Here is a 19,555-nt window from a genome sequence, read left to right on the forward strand (position 1 = left end):
CAAATACTTGCCTGGTCTTGTCAAAGTGCCGTTTTTTTTTTAAGTTTCAAAATCTATATTGTGTGCCAAAAAAGAGGAGGAAAGTATCACATTGCAGCGATACAGACGTGCAGGAATTCCAGCGATGCTCTGCACTATCCCTCTCCCATTTGGTGAGGAGCGGCTCTTATGTGGCAGTATCACCCAGCCGAACCAGAGAATCAGACAAAATCTATAACACTCTGCGCCAAGTTGTTAGAAAGAGGTGAAAGCCCACCTCAGCAGAAATCACTGGTGGATGGACAGAGATACTGGCAGCTCGGTGAGTTCGCACTTTTGGCAGTGACGTTCGGTGAACATTTATATTGGGCAACGCAGGTGTTTGTAAAATTTGCAGAGGCTGAGTCATACAATATTAGTTTGAGTATTATTTTTTAATGGTTTCATTTGATTCGTCATATTTCCGTCTATAGTGGTGAAAAGTGCTCACTACTGCCTGAACACTAGCATAAGCACATTCCAAGTGTGAATGGAGTGGTTTATTGTCATGTTGACGCAGAAATAAGCACATATCTGCACTCAGTCAGGCATTGAAGAGCGTGCAGGAAATTGAGTTTGTGCATCGTAACTACGGACTGGAGTCTGGCAGCAGCGCAGATGAACCATTTCCCTCCCATTAGCACACATGTGTTATTCATGAGGGCAAACCCACTGTGAACTTTGTTTCATTCAAATTCTACACAGACTTCTCTCATTGTCTGGGGACCCCGAGTCAGTCAGGTTTTATCCACTTATTAATGTATTATCGTTTTATAGTCTCGAGAAAAGATGACATTATGATTAGGATTAGAAGCAAAATGTAGGGTTTGCTGATTTTAATTTGGCAATTTTAAGCAGTAGTTGGGAAACTCTGGGAAAGTATTGGAATGAAAACATTGATGGGAGTTAATTTACCGTCCAAACCAGAAATAGCTGCAGCTAACTTTCCAAAAAAGCACATTATTTCTTATTCAGAGCTCCTCCTTTGTTCTGCCAAACTCCAACAGGCCACACTGGCGTATATGTGCAAGCTCATGTCCAAAGCTATTTATAAGATACAGTTTGAGCTGAATGGCCTTTTGTGTGAGCGCACAATAGAGTTATGACACATTAATTTCTAATGTTTTTATTCCATTTTTCTTCCATTGCGCCTTTGGCTGTGCTGTGGCTCCATTCACAAGAGTGTAAACAAAAGTGATTCCGCTCAAACCGGCGCCTTCTGCTAATCTCAAACTACATGAATATGCCTCACATGTGTTGTGAATACAAACCACTGATAACGACTGACAGCAACGGAGATGGAATCAGCGTGTGGAGGTTCAATTTCACAGCTGTTTGACAGAGAACACATGCCCTATATAGCATAGGATAAGAAGTGGGTGGAGCTGACACATTGTTGGCATATACATGGCAAAGAATGAGTCATCTCAGCATGAGCCTCAGCATTTTCAGCTCCCCAGTTAAAATATTTATCTAAACACGCGTTGTTTCTTTGAGCAACACTCTCAAACCCAACAACTCCGATAAACTAAGAGGAAAATGTTTTTTTGGTGGTTAGTAAATTCATTTATTTAGAATGAGAATAAAATGAAATCGCCAATCGCTAGTTATCATATTAGTTCATGCTGTACGGTCTTTGTAGTACAGCCAAAACTCTCAGGCACTGTATGGTTTATCTTGCATATCAGTATGATGCACAACAGAGGATATTTTTTTCCTCTTCATGTGGAAGCATAGAGCCCAATAGCCGAAGAACGCCCTTCTCTTTGGTCCTCATGGCGGGGAGCTGACATTGCTGCAATACCACCCCCTGGTGGCCAAGGGCGCCTCCAAAAGAAAAACTTTGTATAAAGGATTCCAATGGACACTTTGCACCTCCTTAGTGATTTTCTTTTTCTGAAAAATGCTGTGACCCATGTGACAGTTTTGCCCTTTTTACGGAACACGCCAGGAGGAGCAAGATGCACCATGATAATTTCTCAGGCTCATTACTGTGAATGGGGCTGAACGGCTGACCGTCTGTCTCTTGTGTATTATATCAATGATATAGTCACACTTGTCTTGAATTCATGTCTCCAGGTCACGCACGGATGGTAAAGAAAGCTGAATAAGCCATCCAGACTCTTGCATATTTTTCTCCTGTCCTCTTGGACACCATTGTTTTTTCTCTAACACTGGCCGCTGCACTGCGGTAACCCACAGCTTCGGACAGGTTGCCCTGAGGCACTGATTGACGGATGGGTCTAATATAAAGGAATAGAATTTCCCTGCAGGCAATAAAGTTTACAAATACAAATGCAAATGTCTTTTCGATTTGGTACTCAATTTTTTATTCCCCAGCACAACAGAACAAACAAGTAGTAAGATTAACCTTTTTTCCAGTAAAGTGCTGGGTTTTCTAAAGTATTGAGAAAGCTTTAACTTTGTATTACTCATCCTAGGAGGTGCGTCGGTGTGTGTCCAACATCATTAGCATGTTCCTCTATTGTCTCACTGCGAAGAATCAGTGTTCCCATTCTCCACCTTTCCTTTGTATCCTTGTATTCATGTCTATGATTGTCTTTGCTACGGGGCTTATGTTCTACCAAAGACATGCCTTAGTAAAAGTGTTAATGCCTTAAGACCTTAAAAACTGTAATTACTTCAGAGCCGGTGCGAGATACAATTCGTGAATAATACACTATCTATCTGGTAAGGCGTAAAAAGGCGGTATTGGATTCATATCAGATAAAACTTGAAAGCATAATATTAAATTTGTTCCCCTTCTTGGAGGTCACCCCAATCTGAACTGACACCAAGTGAAACATCTAAGGCAGGATGTGGCTGTTGCTGCTGCGTAAATGCAAATTATCCTAAAATGGCAACTCTAAAGCACTTTGTCATCTTTTCCATCTTTTGTTTTATAAATACAAAAACATCTTTATTTCCCCGAGGCTCTGAAAAATGGTGCAGCTCCTTTATTCAGTCAAGGGATTGCCATTTCTGATCTGTCTAGGTAACAAAAGCCAGCAGAGATAAAGATTGAAATAAATTGCTTTGCTCTGTGCCCCGTGCTTTTAGCTATTACAGTGTGGCAAACCTGAAGTAGACGGTAATGCGCTAAAACGCCCGTATCCTCATGCGGCTGTTAAAAATAAAAGCCTAATTTAAAAGCGTGCAAGGCTGTTTTTCTCATGTCACTTTGTAGTTCAACCTTTCCCTGCTCCTTCCTCAAATCGCCCCCTTACTGTGGTTAACCGTGAACAATCCTATCGTTTACTGGACACATTGCTGTGCAGCAGGATACGTTTCTATTGTCGCCGCAGTGTCGAGCCTTAACAAATAGGATTAGATTTGTGCCCGGGAAAGCGCACTCCAGTTCACACTCCAAACCGCACCTAGACACAGAGAATTACTGCTAAAGGTCAGTCAAGTCAGACACCGAATGTCACAGCTTAGCTCCTGTTCGGGCCAAAAAATGCCTGCAGTGAGTGATTCGTAACCCCTAAATTCCTGCAGGATTACAGAGGGAGTAAAAAGCTACAGAGGCGTATTGATTGCAGGCAGTGAATCAGACCCCCAGTATGCTGTGAATAATAATAAAAGAGTCAGAGGGGGCAGGAGTTTGTCAGATGGATCTTCCACCATGTTTGAGATGTGCACATTTCTGATGAGTCTGTAGATAAGTCGCATCCTCCCGCCGCCTGCGTCTGGGGAACGCCTGTCACAAACCCGAAGCTCACCAGAGTTTAAATAAGAATTCCACAGCCCATTTAACTACGCAAATAGGCGATCACTGCTTGAGCTCAACAGCACAGTCATGCCAGCGGATTCACGAAGGAGGATTGGACTGTTAATAGCAAATCTCCCCAAGGTGCTGGGATATTGTAAATTATAATTTTTGTGGGAAAGCTGCGTATGCCTTGCATAAATAAGTGTTGCACAAAGGATTCCATCAGCTTCATAGAAACATCTTGTGACTTCCTGAAGCAGGTGTTATTGTTTGCTCAATTCAATAATTACGTGGGTGTGATATTTGTGCGAATCCTGACTGCAAATATTGACACAAAATATGCACATATTTTAGCAAACAGAAGTATGAAAGCAGTACAAACTTGAAGTTTACTGAGACAGAAGCTACTTTGTTAAAGGCTCCGTAGCTTTACAAAAAATGAAACAGGGGGGTGTTGTTATCTGTGGACTAAACTCATTTCTAACTTTTCTAATGCATTTGTGACCTCCTAACTCTTCGCAGGTTTATAAGCACATATAGTTTCACATTGTGTCCACGTAAACAATAACTAGATAAGTTTATGATCAATAAAGGCTTTATAATTAGATTCCTTGCATAAAAAGACAACTAGAGAGCAGGTATTGGGGCTTTAATCTATTTTAATATTTATATAAAACATAGAAATATTATTCGTCTCGACATATGTTTCTAACTGTTTTTATCTAAACATCTACATGTATTTCCATATCTTTTGTTATTTTAGACTGCACGGTGTAAAACAGGGACAAATCAAAATGGAGTTAGATAAAAAGAATACAAAACTCTCCAACTGTGTCTGTGGAAAAAAGGCCTGCCTGTTTTTTTTCTGCTGGACATAAAAACTTGAAAATGAAAACTAGTGCCGCTGTAGTTTTGACTCACCTCTGTCTTTTATGCTTTCAGGCTGTGGGCTGGAGTTCCTGCTGGTGCTCTGTGGATTGGACTTCTCCTGGTCCTGCCCCCGACACTGCATCTGCTACACCACGCCCAGCACCGTCTCCTGCCAGGCCCACAACTTCCTGACGGTCCCTGAAGGCATCCCGCCGGAGAGTGAGCGCATCTTCTTACAAAACAATAAGATCCACCGATTGCTACAAGGTCACTTCAGCACCAATACAGTCACTCTATGGATTTACTCCAACAACATCACATACATCGAGCCCTCCACGTTCCACGGCTTCACCCTGCTAGAGGAGCTGGACCTGGGGGACAACAGGCACCTGCGCTCCCTGGCCGAGGACACCTTCCATGGGTTGAGCCGGCTCAACGCATTGCACTTGTATCGCTGTGGGCTCAGCTCTCTCCCCAACAACATTTTCCAAGGTCTCCGAAACCTGCAGTATCTCTATTTGCAGGTATGCTATTCTGAATCTTTTCAAAAGCAACAGTGGTTCTGTTAATTGGTAGCTTTAAATGTGTGTAAATGCAGCAAAATGTGATAAGGTGCACCTCACCAGCTTTTTCAGTTCCAAATGTATGCTATAGAAGTTATACATTTTCAACTATGGGACCACAACATAAGGGTAATGAAAAACTGAGATGCTGTTTCTCTTTTTAAATTTTAAGTTGCTCTCTATGTGTTTATATTAAAATAGGAGAACTAACAGAGCATGCAACTGCACCACATGTATCAAATTTAGTATTGCCCCTTTGTGAGTACAAGTGACAAAGCTGCATTATCAGTACTTTTATTGTTAGCCTCTAGTTATAGCATAAGTCATATTTTTTAAGGTGATGGCTGGGTGGATTAAGCTGGAACAAACCTTCTAACTGACAGAGACATACTGTACCTGAAGGTGCACCATTGTTTGGAGTTTAGAATGAAATTCCACTTGGAGGCTGACATATACCGTAATATACCGACATATACCGTATTTTCCGGACTAGAAATCACACTTTTTTTTTGGCTCGGGGTCCGACTTATGGTGAAAGTCAGATATCGTGCAACATATGATATAGACTCATTACATGCTAAGTGACATATGTCACCCTGTGTGAATCATTGTTTGTTATAATTTGGATGATTATGGCTTACAGTCCATTTTCAAAATATTCTAATTTTCTGAGTTTTTACAAGCTCAGCCATAAAAATCTAAATTATAACTGAAAAAGCCTACATATATCTCACTTTGCATGTAATGAGTCTATCATATATTAGTATCACAGTTTAAGTTGAATAACAGAAGTAAATGCACTGTTTAACGACATTCTAATTTTCTGAGTTTCACCCGTATATCAAAATATGCGGTATAATCGGTTTGCGGTTTGTTATTTTCACACTGACAGCCGCTAGAGGCCGCTACCAGTATCTGCTCCTTCTGTAGATTTAACTGAAGATTTAAAAAACGGTAATTGAGCTGCAGAAAGAAAGTTTGGAATGAGCGAGCAACTTGTAAGGGACTGGCGAAAAGTGGAGGTTACTCTTACTGCAATGAAGAAAACAAAAAAAGCTGATGGCGAGCTAAAAGCTAGATGGCCACAGCGAGAGGAACGAGTTCACAAATGAGAGCTTGAACACCGTGATGCCGAGAGAGGCTTGACAACGGTGCTGTTACGCCTCCATGCCCAGGTAGTTGCCAAAGCTGGTGCAACTTATATTCCGCAGCGACTTATAGTCCGGAAAATACAGTACTCAGATGTATATCACCTTTATTCTTAAGTTTTGCCTAAACTTGTGTGCTTATTGACACAATTTACATTTATTACATTGAGCACACCATAATAATATTTCTTCTAATGATGAAACTAAATGCACCATGTGCTGTGTTTTCCATTTCAGGACAACCATTTAAAGTTCCTCCCTGATGATGCGTTCATGGACCTCCACAACCTGAGCCATCTGTTCCTCCATGGGAATCGCCTGTGGAGCCTCAGCGAGAACACCTTCAGGGGCCTGCGGGCTCTGGACCGTCTGCTCCTGCACCAAAACCAGATCGAGTGGGTTGACCGCCTGGCATTCCACGACTTAAAACGCCTCACCACCCTCTACCTGTTCAACAACTCCCTGGTGCAGCTCTCCGGACAGTGCTTGGACATGCTGCCCTCCCTGGAATACCTGCGGCTAAACGACAACCCCTGGTCATGTGACTGCAAGGCCGTGTCGCTATGGGAATGGTTAAAGAGGTTTCGGGGCTCTACGTCTACGGTGGGTTGCCAGGCGCCGATGGACATGATTGGGAAAGACATGAAGGAGCTTCGCAAAGACGATTTCCCCAACTGTTCCCCATCGGAGTCAAGAGCCCAGACACATAATCTGTCTGGAACCGTCAACCCATCCATGAATCGCGGAGTGGTGGGCGGATCGGGGAACAACCACGCGCATTCGCCCAGGCCGGGCCGCACACGGAATTGTACAAAACCTCGGATTCGCGCGGGCAAGGGGAAGGGAGACAATGAGGTGCACCACTCCAAGGAAGTCATGTCAGACAAGGATGACTCATCGGATTTAACGGAGGGTGGAAAACACGACCACACGTTACCAGACGGAACGGTCACGCGGAGGAAGCAAAAGTGCACCCCTCGGACCACTGTGCGGCCTCCTAGCGGGGTCCTGCAAGCCAACAATAGGGCGACCTTATCCCAGTCGATACTATACATCTACGCCCTTTTGGTTGCTTTGGTAACAACAAGCACCGACTTTGTTCGCTGACCTTCAAAGGGTTTGGGGACTAGGAGAACACACACACACAGCCTCAGAGCCAGCTCCTGCTCCTGCAAACAAGCCTGTGTAACTTCTCTGTGCGTGCGTGTGTGTGTGTCTGTGTGTGTAAAATGTCCTGTAGGGGGCGATCTACAAGCAGAAGATTCACAGCACAAAATGTAAGGGGACAAGGAATGGTCCAGAAGAAGCTTGCACTGCCACGAAAGCCAGAATGATACAACACCCATTGCCATTTTTGTCTTCTCACTTTATGCATTTATGAAAAGGGAAAATTAAGTGTGAGTGAAGCGAAGCAGGGAAACCAACAGCAAACACCTCGCTCCAAGGGGTTCAATATCAGCTGCCTTTTTGTTTGTTTGTTGGTTTCTTTTAACCTCACTAGTCTTGTCCTTGTGTATTTGACACTATCAATCCCAACTGGAAGGTCTTTTCAAGAAAATGTGGCAATGCAACAATCCTTTTGGGTTTGACATAAGAATGTGTAAGGAAAAAGGAAATAGGAAAAATCTGTTTTCTTTTTTTTTGTGCCAACTGTAACGGCCACATTTTTTTAGATATTCGCGTCAGATTGAGTTCATTTCATGTGCTCCATTTCTCATCAAATGCATCTTAATAATAAGCTGCTAATTGTTCCGCCATGACAGCACTCTGCGACACTTCATTTGCTTTGAAAAACAAAAATGCCTCTGGGAAGTCAAGCTGTGAACATTACAGAGTCTGTCTATATCGTGTGTCAGATGTTGTTTGATTTTTTTTTACTCAAGATACAAAAAGGACCTAAAGATGGATGCTACATACCCCCAAAGCAGGGTGCAACGGGAGCCTTAGATGACTGAGGGTCAAACTATCTGGGCAAATTACTGGGTGCTTTTCACAGTGAGGTTGTGCTGGACAGACCCCACTGTAAATTTTGGGAGGAGAATAAAAAACCCAAAAGAACAATGTGTCAAAAGACTTGTGTGATCAATAAAAGATTACAGATTTGACTGGAGCCGTTGGACTCCTGCTGTGACTACAGAGAATACACCTCTTTATAAAAATGATGCGATTTTCCACGGATATTTGAGACAATCGCGTCGTTGTATTGAGGGAGCACAATGCAGACGCTACGACAGAGCCGTCTGTTGTGTCTGGAGCAGTTGTGCCTCCCTTAAACTTCTGAAATGAGATGGGAACTCTGCTAAAAAATGACTTTGTGCAGTGGATATAAATCATTTACTGTATACCTATGAGAAAAACAATATTGATGATAACAGGGTTTAATGGCTCCTTCTGTCCCTACAGGAGCTCATGAGTTTGAACTATCTGGTGATTTGTTAATTTCCATATTTTTCATAATATATTTTTAGAGCCATCTTTTGTTGATGCACAGTCCACATAACACATGACTTTCTCGTTTGATCGATTGTATGCATTTGGATCCTTCCTTTGTCATCAATGAGTTGTTTCTGTAAGTTATCATCAAAAACATGATGAAAATGTTTATAAAGATATTAAAATCTATATCTTCTTATGTCGACTGCTCCTTTTTGAGTTGGTATTATTTAAACTAGGTGGGTAGCCTTTGTTTAGCCTTTGCTCTAGTATTTACTTATTGGCAAGGCAAGGCAAGGCAAGTTTATTTGTAGAGCACAATTCATACACAAGGCAATTCAAAGTGCTTCACAGTTGAAAACAAATAGAATCAATAAAAACATCAACATAAAATTAATCAATTACAGTAAAAGGCGAGAGTGCAGATAAAATACTTTCAGTCATATGCATTGGTAAAAAGAACTGTTTTCAGCCTGGATTTGAACATTGTCAGAGTTGAGGCCTGTCTCACATCCTCATGAAGACTGTTCCAGATTTTAGCTGCATGAAACTGAAACGCAGCCTCACCGTTGATTTGCTTGTTTGTTGTTGACCTGTTTTAGTGTCAGGAGAAACCCTACACACTCGCATGGATAAATGTGAAACTCCATGTGGCGAGGCCTGGTGGGTCAAAACCTGGACCCATAACTAAGGTTTGTGCTAGTCGGCTCAGGAGGGACGGTGTGCTGTGATTGGTCATTTGAACTGAAGATGTAGCCGCCTCACAATCCCGATGGGATCTTCTGATTGGATAGCTATAGAGTGGCTATTAACCATATGTAGCTGTTTAAAGTGGAAATGACATGTTAGACAAAATTATGATATGATATAACTATTCACTTTGTTATTGGACACACGCAGGAAATGCCAAGCATAGAGGTAAAACTTTAAAAACAGTTAAAATAAAATTTTAACTGTTGCTGTGACAAGGATATTTTACCAATGAGAAATTGCCGCTTTGCTGAAATACTGTATAATGATTGATACTTACCATCCATCAAACAATCAAAGAACTAAAACCTGTCATTTGCACTTTAACATTCTATGTGATTTGCAGGGTTTTGATAGATCTGAAATTATCCTTAACCTTATCCCTAACCCTGTTCCTCGCGCGCTTTGGCCACGGCCAGTGGTCGGCCCCAACGTACGCCTGGTCACCCTGGATTGGCTCTGGCCTGGGTAAGGCAAGGCAAGGTAACTTTATAACATTAAATAACTTTATACCGCGCATTTTGTACAGCAACTCAATGCGCCTTGTAGTGGGGGGGACGCTCGCCTAACAGGGTAGACCAGACACAGGGGTGCGTAGGGCCTGCCAGTGGAAACATGTGGGCGGCACAATGGCACTTGTGCTTCACAGCTTGAAGGTCTGTGTTCGATCCCTGGCCGGCGGGGGCCTTTCTGTGTGAAGTTTGCATGTTCTCCCTGTGCCTTCGCTGGTTTCTTCCGGAAGCCACATTTGGTTATGGTGTGAATGCATAATGACAACAGTGTGGCGATTTTTTTTTTACCTTAATTCAATCGAATCAAAGGAAATGCAAAGGCCATAACAATAACATTAAAAAGAAAAGAAATGGACAAAAAAAAATCTGATATGGTTTTGCCTCACCTATCTTTCATTCAGATGAAAGTTATAAACCAAAACCTAAAACTGCACTTATAGAGTCATGACAGAAGTTCAAGTGGATAAAATGAGCCAGGCTATTAGTAGCAATAATTCACTGCTTAATCACAATAATATTTTTGCCTCACAAGCCTAGGAAGTTACAACAGTAACAGCCCCTCTCCTCCTCTGTAAATCACTGTGACTAGAGCAATTATAGGACCAGGCAGGAGATGTCCTGTGCTGAAGAGAAAACATGAGCTGTGTAAGAAAAGCCTTGTATATCACACTTATTACAATTTTGTCTCATTAAATAACTTGCGTGCAGTTGCATTAGTTGAGAAGATGTTCCTGTAGGCTCCAGCTGGTTCATTTTTTAAACACTTTTATTCCTGTGAATGTAAATTGAACTGCAATTCTGCAATGAACAGGTAGAGAGTTTATCATTCTATCAAGATAGTAAAATGAGAACACTCATTTTTCAATTGCTGCACTGATGGATTGTAATTACACGACATGATTATGGCCCTAGACCAGGGGCAGGTTAGTTTAGTGGGGGGTCAAATTTCTGACTCGTGAAAAGTCCAGGGGCCTAATCTCCAAATCATCCCAAAGTTAAGCCCTGTGTGAATCATATCTGTCATAGTATGGGGGTTGGGGCATCCTCTTGGAAACTTTGAAGTAATTGGCAGTATTTTTGCCAATGTAACAGGTATTTGATCCCTGATTTTGGGGGCAGAGGTTCTATGCTGCATAGGGTAGGATTTTGCCCCCGGGCCTGACGTTGCCTCTCCCTGCCCCAGACGAACACCGTTATTTCTAGTGATCACCCCAGATCTCCTGTATTGTGTAAGAAGCCTGTGCAATGCATTGTATTTATTCAAATGTATTTAAATTAGGCCAATACATAGCTGAAGACCATTACTCATTCTCCCAACTGAGGAGCACCTTCCTGACCACCATAAGGGAAGGTGAAATGATAAACTGTTCTTCAAAAAATCTTTGAAAATCGTTCAAAAGATATTAATGAAAGTGTCAAACAGAGTCTTTAGATATTGCTGGCTATTATGATTATTAATGGGCCCTGAGAACAAATTCCATTTCCTTCCTCTAAATCCCACTCGCTGCAGGGATAGAAATTGATCCACTAGTAAGTGTTCAATTTAATTTTTTTCCCAGCCTCTCTTAAATGATGAATGAGGGCAGACGGACTGGTTAATGCCTGAATTGGGTTGTGGCGTGATTATATTGAAAATGATTGCAACTCCAGCGCTTATCCATGCATAGTGAGAGCCCTCGGAAACACTTGGAACACCTAAACAATTTTGAGCAGTACTTTAGGTAAATATCCTCTGCGATTTGGGCCAAAGCCAGTCCCGATGATCAGCCACTTCAGACAGGGAAGAGTGATTTGATCTTTTGGCATGAGCTGAATAAGACGTCAGATCATCAAGTCGAGACGGCGTTTTTACCGGCGTCAATTTGTAACTATTTGCGAGACGTGATGGGCCGCGGATTTCCTAATAAGGGAGTTCATGTGCACACACAAAACATTAGTCACCCACGCTCGTTATGAGGGAGGGAAATGGGGTGCCGAGGGGGAATGATTCATCATTAAAAAATACATTTAAAAAAGGAATAGGTGCACAAGCGCGGAGCAGTGTCTGATTATATGCAGTTCCAAGAAATTCGCATTATAGACGTTTCAAAGAAGTCCAATCATTTCATCATGTGAGCTTTAATTAATTATGGTAATTACATGAAAACAGGAGGCGCACACTTTTCCGTCCAACGTGATTGATCTTAATCCTGACCCAGTAAAAAGTTGGTGTTGTAACATTATGGAACAAGGCTGCGACACTGCATTAGTATTTCCATTCTATTACTCCCGTCACTACTTTGCTGTGAAGTAAAGTGCACCTAAAATCTCGCTATGAAGGATTTTATTTTTATTTGTTTGCCATAACAGCAAACTGTTTCAAACTCATCTGGACTGGACAAAGTTTTGAGCAGACAGGAAGTTTCTTTTGTCTGTTACCCTGTTACTTGCCGTCCCCCCATCAGTGGCTTAGGGTTAGGGTTAGGGTTAGGTTTAGGTTTAGGCTTAGGCTTAGGTTTAGGCTTAGGCTTAGGTTTAGGCTTAGGCTTAGGTTTAGGCTTAGGTTTAGGTTTAATAATAATAATAATGCATTGGTTTTATATAGCGCTTTTCTGGACACTCAAAGACGCTCTACATTGCACCATTCGTTCACTCCATACTCTGTGGTGGTAAGCTACTATTGTAACCACAGCTGCCCTGGGGTAGACTGACGGAAGCGAGGCAACCAGTCTGCGCCATGGGCCCCTCCGACCACCACCAACCACTCACTCACTCACTACATTCGCTAGGCTTCCTGGTGTTACCAAACGGTCTCCCATCCAAGTACCGACCAGGCCCTTCCCTGCTTAGCTTTCAAGGTCTGACGGGATTGGGCATAGCAAAGGCGGTATGACCAGGTTTAGGGCTAGGGTCTGGCATATAGGCTACGAGCTCTCCTGTAGCTGCTAAGTAACTGCTAACTCTAACTCTACCCATAAGCTGGCAGAAAACAGGTAAATCTCTTAACCCCCGCCTGAACCAAGCACATGTCTAATCAAAGTAGCGACAAAAATGTTACTAAAACGTGACAAAAAAGTGATGAAAAAGCAACAAAACATGACAAAAACACAACTGAGACATATAATAGCGAAAAAACTGACAGCAAAAAAACGCAATAAAACATGACAAAAATGCGCCAGAAGCTGTGCATGCGGACCAGGTCGTCGAGGCACCTGCCTCTGACTGCCACCCAGTCCTCTCCGCACCCGACCCCTACGGATCCCTCTGCGGGTGGTGGGTCCACAGGAGGGCGGGCCCACGTCGTCCCTTCGGGCTGGGCCCGGCCGGGCCCCGTGGGCAGAGACCCGGCCACCAGACGCTCGCGTTCGGGCCCCAACCCCAGGTCTGGCTCCAGGGTGGGGCCCCGGCTGCGCCATGCCGGGCGACGTCACGGTCCTTGAATGTCGTACGTCCATGAGGGTCTTCTGAACTGCTCTTCGTCTGACCCGTCACCTCGGACCTGTTTGCCATGGGAGACCCTACCAGGGGCATAAAGCCCCAGACAACATAGCTCCTCGGATCATTCGGGCACTCAAACAACCCCACCACGTTAAGGTAGCAGTTCATGGGGTTGCTAGTGGGACAAGGCCTCGTGGAAGGCCCAGGACACGGTGGTGGGACTATGTCTCCGAGCTGGCCTGGTGTCGCCTCGGGGGCCCCCCAGAACAGCTGGAGGAGGTGTGTGTGGATCGGGAAGTTTGGGCATCTCTGCTGAGACTGCTGCCCCCGCGACCCGGCCCCGGATAAAGCGGAAGAAAATGGATGGATGGATGGATGGAAAAATGCGCCAAAAAAGCGGCAACAACACGGCAACAATGCATGGGTAAATCTTAGATGAGTTATGTAGGTCTTTGTAGGTTTTACTATTTTCAGTTTATATTTTGCCAAAAGTAACTCAGAAGTAATTCAAAGTAGTTTAACTCAGCTACATTTTTGAAACAGTAATTAGTGTAGTACAAACATATTACATTATTAAAGCTGTAATCACTAATACAGAATATATTACAATTTTAAAGCAACTTGCCCAACGCTGGTCGAGAAGCTTTTAGATTGAGGTAAAACCGAACTGGAGATACTGTGCTCGGTTAAGGCGGGGGCTAAGAGGTTAAACATCTGGAGCAAAAATGGCAACATCAATTGTCATTCGCCTCAAAGAAAAACTGTTGTATTTTCACCACCTTTTGAGTCACACACTCATTTAGACGCACATCAAAGACCAGGCCTTAAATATCACACCAAGAGACTGCATCATCTCCCAGTCAACGTCAGCATACATTGGCCAAGCTCTGTGTATGTATCCTAGGCAGTGTGTGTTGCCCAAAATGCTTAATTAAATAAAAAAGATAGAACGGGAAAGTTGTCATGCAATAGAAACAAACGGGAGAAACTGAGCTCATAGTGCATCAGTAATGGAGAGAGCACGGAGGGAGGGGAGCTGGCTGAGATTCACAGGGGAAGACACACAGCCAAACACTGCGGTACTGGCACACGAGGAATACATACGCACAAAGAACTAATCTAAATTGATGTGCGCTACTTTCGAACTCGCCGGGAGTCCACACCCCATAAACAAGATCACGTATGTTGATATAAACAATGTCGTACACCGGATCCACAAAGGCCTTGTAACAGACAGGGCTCCCGATATAGCATTGTGCATGTGAAATCTCACATCACTTATTCATGCAGCGGTGGAGGCAGCTTGTTGGTTCAACCCAAGACGTGACAGTGTGCGGATGCATCGTTCACTGACAGAAATACCCCTCCACAAAAGGGTAGGGGGGGGGGCAGCCTCGACTATCTGCAACTCTCCTGGCTTTTAATTGCCTTGATGTCACTGTTGTGTGGCTTTAATTAAAACCAGGCAATTAGAAAATTTAAAAAAAGAAAGCCAGAGGAGGGGTGCGAGCAGGGAAAGTCAACCAGAGCGCTAAAAAAGACATAACAAAAACTAAAAAGCGTCAACATCAGCATACCTATGTGAATTACGCAATCCCTGTCATTCGCCGAGTCCCTCTCTCCCGACTCAATCATGGAAGCAAATGTCTCCGCTTTCCCCTCTCAAAAACAGTCCCCCTCCTCTTCTTTTCTTTTCTATTTTTTTTTCTTTTGCTTTGTCTATTTATTTTAGCTCCAAGTCCCCCCTGAGCGTTGGTGTGCGCTAGTTTTTTGAGGCAGCAGTGGTGGTGTGCATACAGAGGAGAGAGGAGTGAACAGCCCTGGGCCATGCCGCCACCTGCACAGATTAGGCGCTCCTAATCCTCTCCTGGCCGACCTCAAGTCACATCAAAGTGGGAGACAAAGTTGGCAAGGATACAAGCTTCAAAACAATGCATATAGTTGTCATTTGATGAGTGAGTAGATAGGGATAATGTGTCTGTGTGGGTCCCTTTAGACACAGGGTCCTAAAACAGTTACTTTATGTAATACTGAAATCACACTGCTTTTCTATTGGTGAAAATTCTACACGGCTTTGCCTAAAATAATACATGAAAAATAGAAATGCATTGGGGGGGAATGCCATTTTCTCAAATAATCTATTTATATGTCTGAATGTGTGTGCCTTCACATAACTGACAGACTTTTGTGGCATTTTAATTAACATTTGGACAGCTTGTGAGGAACATTATGGCGGTGAAAAAACAGATGTCATGTTTGTGCTGTGGGCAAACTGATAGCACTTGCGCAGTTTTGTGACTTCAGCTCATGCTATATCCTCTAGTTTTAATTTGATAACTCTCTGATCCTCTACGCTGTGACTTTTTGGAACTCTTACCACTGGGCATGAGCTAAATGAAATATGCTGATGTCGGGATGATTTTGTCAGTTATCTTGGGGCTAGCCAGTAACGATCCCCCTCAAAGCTTCTCTATCTCCTCAACCGCAGTCACTCCAGCAGTGTTTCCAGCAGTAAAAAGGCATTATGAATATGTATGATTGTGACACTGCACTGGGTATGGTGCAACTTGCAAGTACATTGTGGGGTCATGTGTGTGAGCGGCACACTGTGAGAGCTAAGTCCTATGAAGCCTTAACCAATGACGTATCTGTACCACAGACAGTGCCGGAAACTGAACCCCACACCTCACATAAGGCAACATGCTCACTTCTGTAGTAATTGTAGGGTATGAGGGTTGATTAATCAATTAATTGGTTTATTAATTAATTCATAGGTTGTAGATTAGCCTTAAAATTTAACGGGGCAACAGTTCGAAAAGCGAACAAAATAAAAGTAAGAATAGGAGGCTAAACTACAGATTTATCTGAAGGAAGTAAGGTCTTGGACGTACACATGGACTCTTAGTCTGAAATAATAAACACAGACATAACCAAAGCAAACTGTGGTTTATGGAGGTTTAATGATCAAAATCAATTAACAGACGGCATTAAATATTAAAGTGCAAACAGGATAACCTAGAAGGCTAACAGGATGAATAATCAGATAAAATGTTCTAAAATTGTATCTGAAAGTCAGTAAGGTGGTTTGCGGAGCAGTTATGTGAGTCTTATTGAGCTAGGTCTATGAGCTGCGCTTACGACCGTGAGAAAGGTTTTCCACGCCAACTGTGGTCCGGCGTTCCAAAGTCCTGGTGTCGGCCTTCTGGTCGTGGTCTCTGGGTGGCTATCTCAAGCTCATGCAGGCGAGGCTGGGGTCTCTCTCCAGCTCCTCTGGGCCTTGGCGTTTGGATTGACCCAAAATGGTTTCGCTGAAAGCTCAGCGATCAAAAATGTTCTTAAAAGAAGTAACTGGTAGTTACAAATCACGTCAAATGACGGGCTCAAACTCAGAGTTCTTGTGGTCCATCTGAGACAAAGAGAGGTCAGAGTTCAGCGGGGGATGTCTGCCATGGGCTTCCCTTCCTGCCGTCTCTCCTTCTCCTTCCACCTCCAACTCTCACAAGAAGCGTTTTTTCACAAGAAGCGGAAGATTCTCTCTCTCCAGCTTCTTTTATACCGGGCCGGCCCCTTTGTCTCCGCGGGACTCTTTGACCAATGACCGATATGACCGGGACCCAAGTCACGGTGGGAAGAAGGCGAGGATTCAGGAAATACATTTCTATTGCAATAAACACATTAAGGCAAGGCAAGGCAAGGCAAGGCAAGGCAAGGCAAGGCAAGTTTATTTGTAGAGCACAATTCATACACAAGGCAATTCAAAGTGCTTCACAGTTGAAAACAAATAGAATCAATAAAAACATCAACATAAAATTTATCAATTACAGTAAAAGGCGAGAGTGCAGATAAAATACTTTCAGTCATATGCATTGGTAAAAAGAACTGTTTTCAGCCTGGATTTGAACATTGTCAGAGTTGAGGCCTGTCTCACATCCTCGTGAAGACTGTTCCAGATTTTAGCTGCATGAAACTGAAATGCAGCCTCACCGTGTTTATTATTGACTCTGGGAACCACCAGGAGGCCCCTCCCTGAAGTTCTCAGGGCCCGAGATGGTTCATACGGCTCTAACATGTCAGAGATGTACTTTGGAGCTAAACCATGAAAAGACTTGTACACGAGCAGAGCTGTTTTAAAGTCTATTCTCTGAGTGACAGGAAGCCAGTGCAGAGACCGGAGCACTGGACTAATATGGTCATATTTCCTGGTTCTTGTCAGGACTCGAGCAGCAGCGTTCTGGATGTACTGTAGCTGTCTGATAGCTCGTTTAGAGAGGCCAGTGAGTAGGCCGTTACAGTAGTCTAACCTGCTGGAGACAAATGCATGGATAAGTCTCTCTAAGTCTGGTTTTGACACTATTCCTCTGATCTTAGCAATGTTTTTCAGATGGTAAAAAGCTGCTGATGTTATTGCTTTGATGTGGCTGTTTAAGTTCAGGTCTGAGTCCATGATCACTCCTAGATTTCTAACCTGATTTTTTGGTTTTAGAGAGAGAGACTCAAGGTGACTGATAACACTGTGTCTTTGTGCCTGTGGGCCAAAAACAATGATCTCAGTTTTGTCTGAGTTTAGTTGGAGAAAGTTGTTTTGCATCCACAAACTGATCTGTTTGATGCAGTGACAGAGTGTATCTACAGGCCCATGTTCACCAGCCGTCAGTGACACGTAGATTTGAGTGTCATCTGCATAGTTGTGGTATGACACATCGTTGCTGTTTATTAGCTGACCCAATGGAAGCATGTACAAGTTGAATAAGAGGGGTCCCAAGATTGACCCCTGGGGGACTCCACAGGTCATGGCAATTTTGTCTGAGACACAGTTGCCAATTTCAACAAAGTACGTCCTGTCCTCGAGATAGGACTTAAACCAGTTTAGAGCAGTACCAGAGATTCCCACCCAGTTTTCTAGCCTGTGAAGTAAGATCCCGTGGTCCACTGTGTCAAAGGCAGCGCTCAGGTCCAGCAGAACTAAAACTGAGACTGAGACCTTACCTGCGTTGGTGTTCATGCGGATATCATTTGTCACCTTGATCAGAGCTGTCTCAGTGCTGTGGTGGGGCCTAAAGCCTGACTGGAAAGTATCAAACACATTGTTAGACAGGAGAAAGTAAGTGAGCTGCTGATATACTACTTTCTCTAGGACTTTTCCTAAGAATGGCAGGTTTGATATGGGCCGGTAGTTGTTCATTACCTTGGCATCAAGGCTGCTCTTTTTTAGAAGAGGCTTAATGACTGCTGTTTTCAAGGCCTTTGGAAATGCTCCAGTCTGGAGTGAGATGTTAACTAACTGAGCAAGTTGTGGTAACAAGCTGGTCAGCACAGACTTCAGAAATCTAGTGGGTAATTCATCAAGGCAGCATGTACATGAACTCAGACCAGAGATAACCTCTTCGATTGTTTTGTCAGTAACAGGTGTGAAATGTGTCAGCTCAAGGTGTTTATCTGGTGGCAGAGTTTCTTTTTGTGTTGTGGAATTTATGGCATTTTTAATGCTTTGGACTTTGTCATAGAAAAATATTGCAAACTCATTACACTTAGATGTCGAGATTAGTTCTAGGGGCAGTGAAACTGGAGGGTTAGTTTATCTGTTTACTGTGGAAAACAGAACACGAGAATTGTTTCTGCAGTTTGAGATGATTGTAGAGAAGTACTTCTCCCTTGCTCCACGCAAAATCTGGTTGAACACACAAAGCACTTCTTTGTAAACCTCAAAATGAACCTGGAGCTTTGACTTGCGCCATTTCCGTTCGGCTTTTCGGCACTCCCTTTTCTGTGCCCTGACCGAAACTTCACTTCTCCAAGGTGCCTTTTGCCTATTGTTAACCATTTTAGCCTTGACAGGAGCAATAGTATCCAAAACATTTAAGACCCTTGATGTGTAAGAGTCCAACAGATTATCAACATTAGAACATGGGGCATTTTCAAATCTGATCATCTCCATAAACTGTGTCCGTGTTGTATCATTTATGTGTCTTCTTTGAATAACTCCAGGCCCGACCACTGGTTTAGGTGTAACACACAGGTCAAAGAAGACACAAAAATGATCAGATAATGCAACATTAACAACATTCACATTTGATATATTAACACCTTTTGTAATAACTAGATCTAGAGTGTGGCCTTTGTTGTGAGTCGCCT

The 19,555-nt window shown here is 43.2% G+C and overlaps 1 protein-coding gene across 1 annotated transcript in view; it reads left to right on the forward strand.

The window, feature by feature from the left end:
• Positions 1-8,874, forward strand: part of rtn4rl1b (reticulon 4 receptor-like 1b) — a 122,909-nt gene extending 114,035 nt beyond the window's left edge. Inside the window, exons 2-3 of the mRNA XM_079557145.1 lie at positions 4,673-5,124; positions 6,549-8,874. Of these exons, the coding sequence (XP_079413271.1) occupies positions 4,673-5,124; positions 6,549-7,418 (1,322 nt within the window). The 3' untranslated portion in view covers positions 7,419-8,874. The remainder of the gene's footprint in view (positions 1-4,672; positions 5,125-6,548) is intronic.
• The last annotated feature ends 10,681 nt before the right edge of the window (positions 8,875-19,555 follow it).

This window comes from Gobius niger (genome assembly GCF_951799975.1).
Source record: "Gobius niger genome assembly, chromosome: 1".
Lineage (NCBI taxonomy): Eukaryota > Metazoa > Chordata > Actinopteri > Gobiiformes > Gobiidae > Gobius > Gobius niger.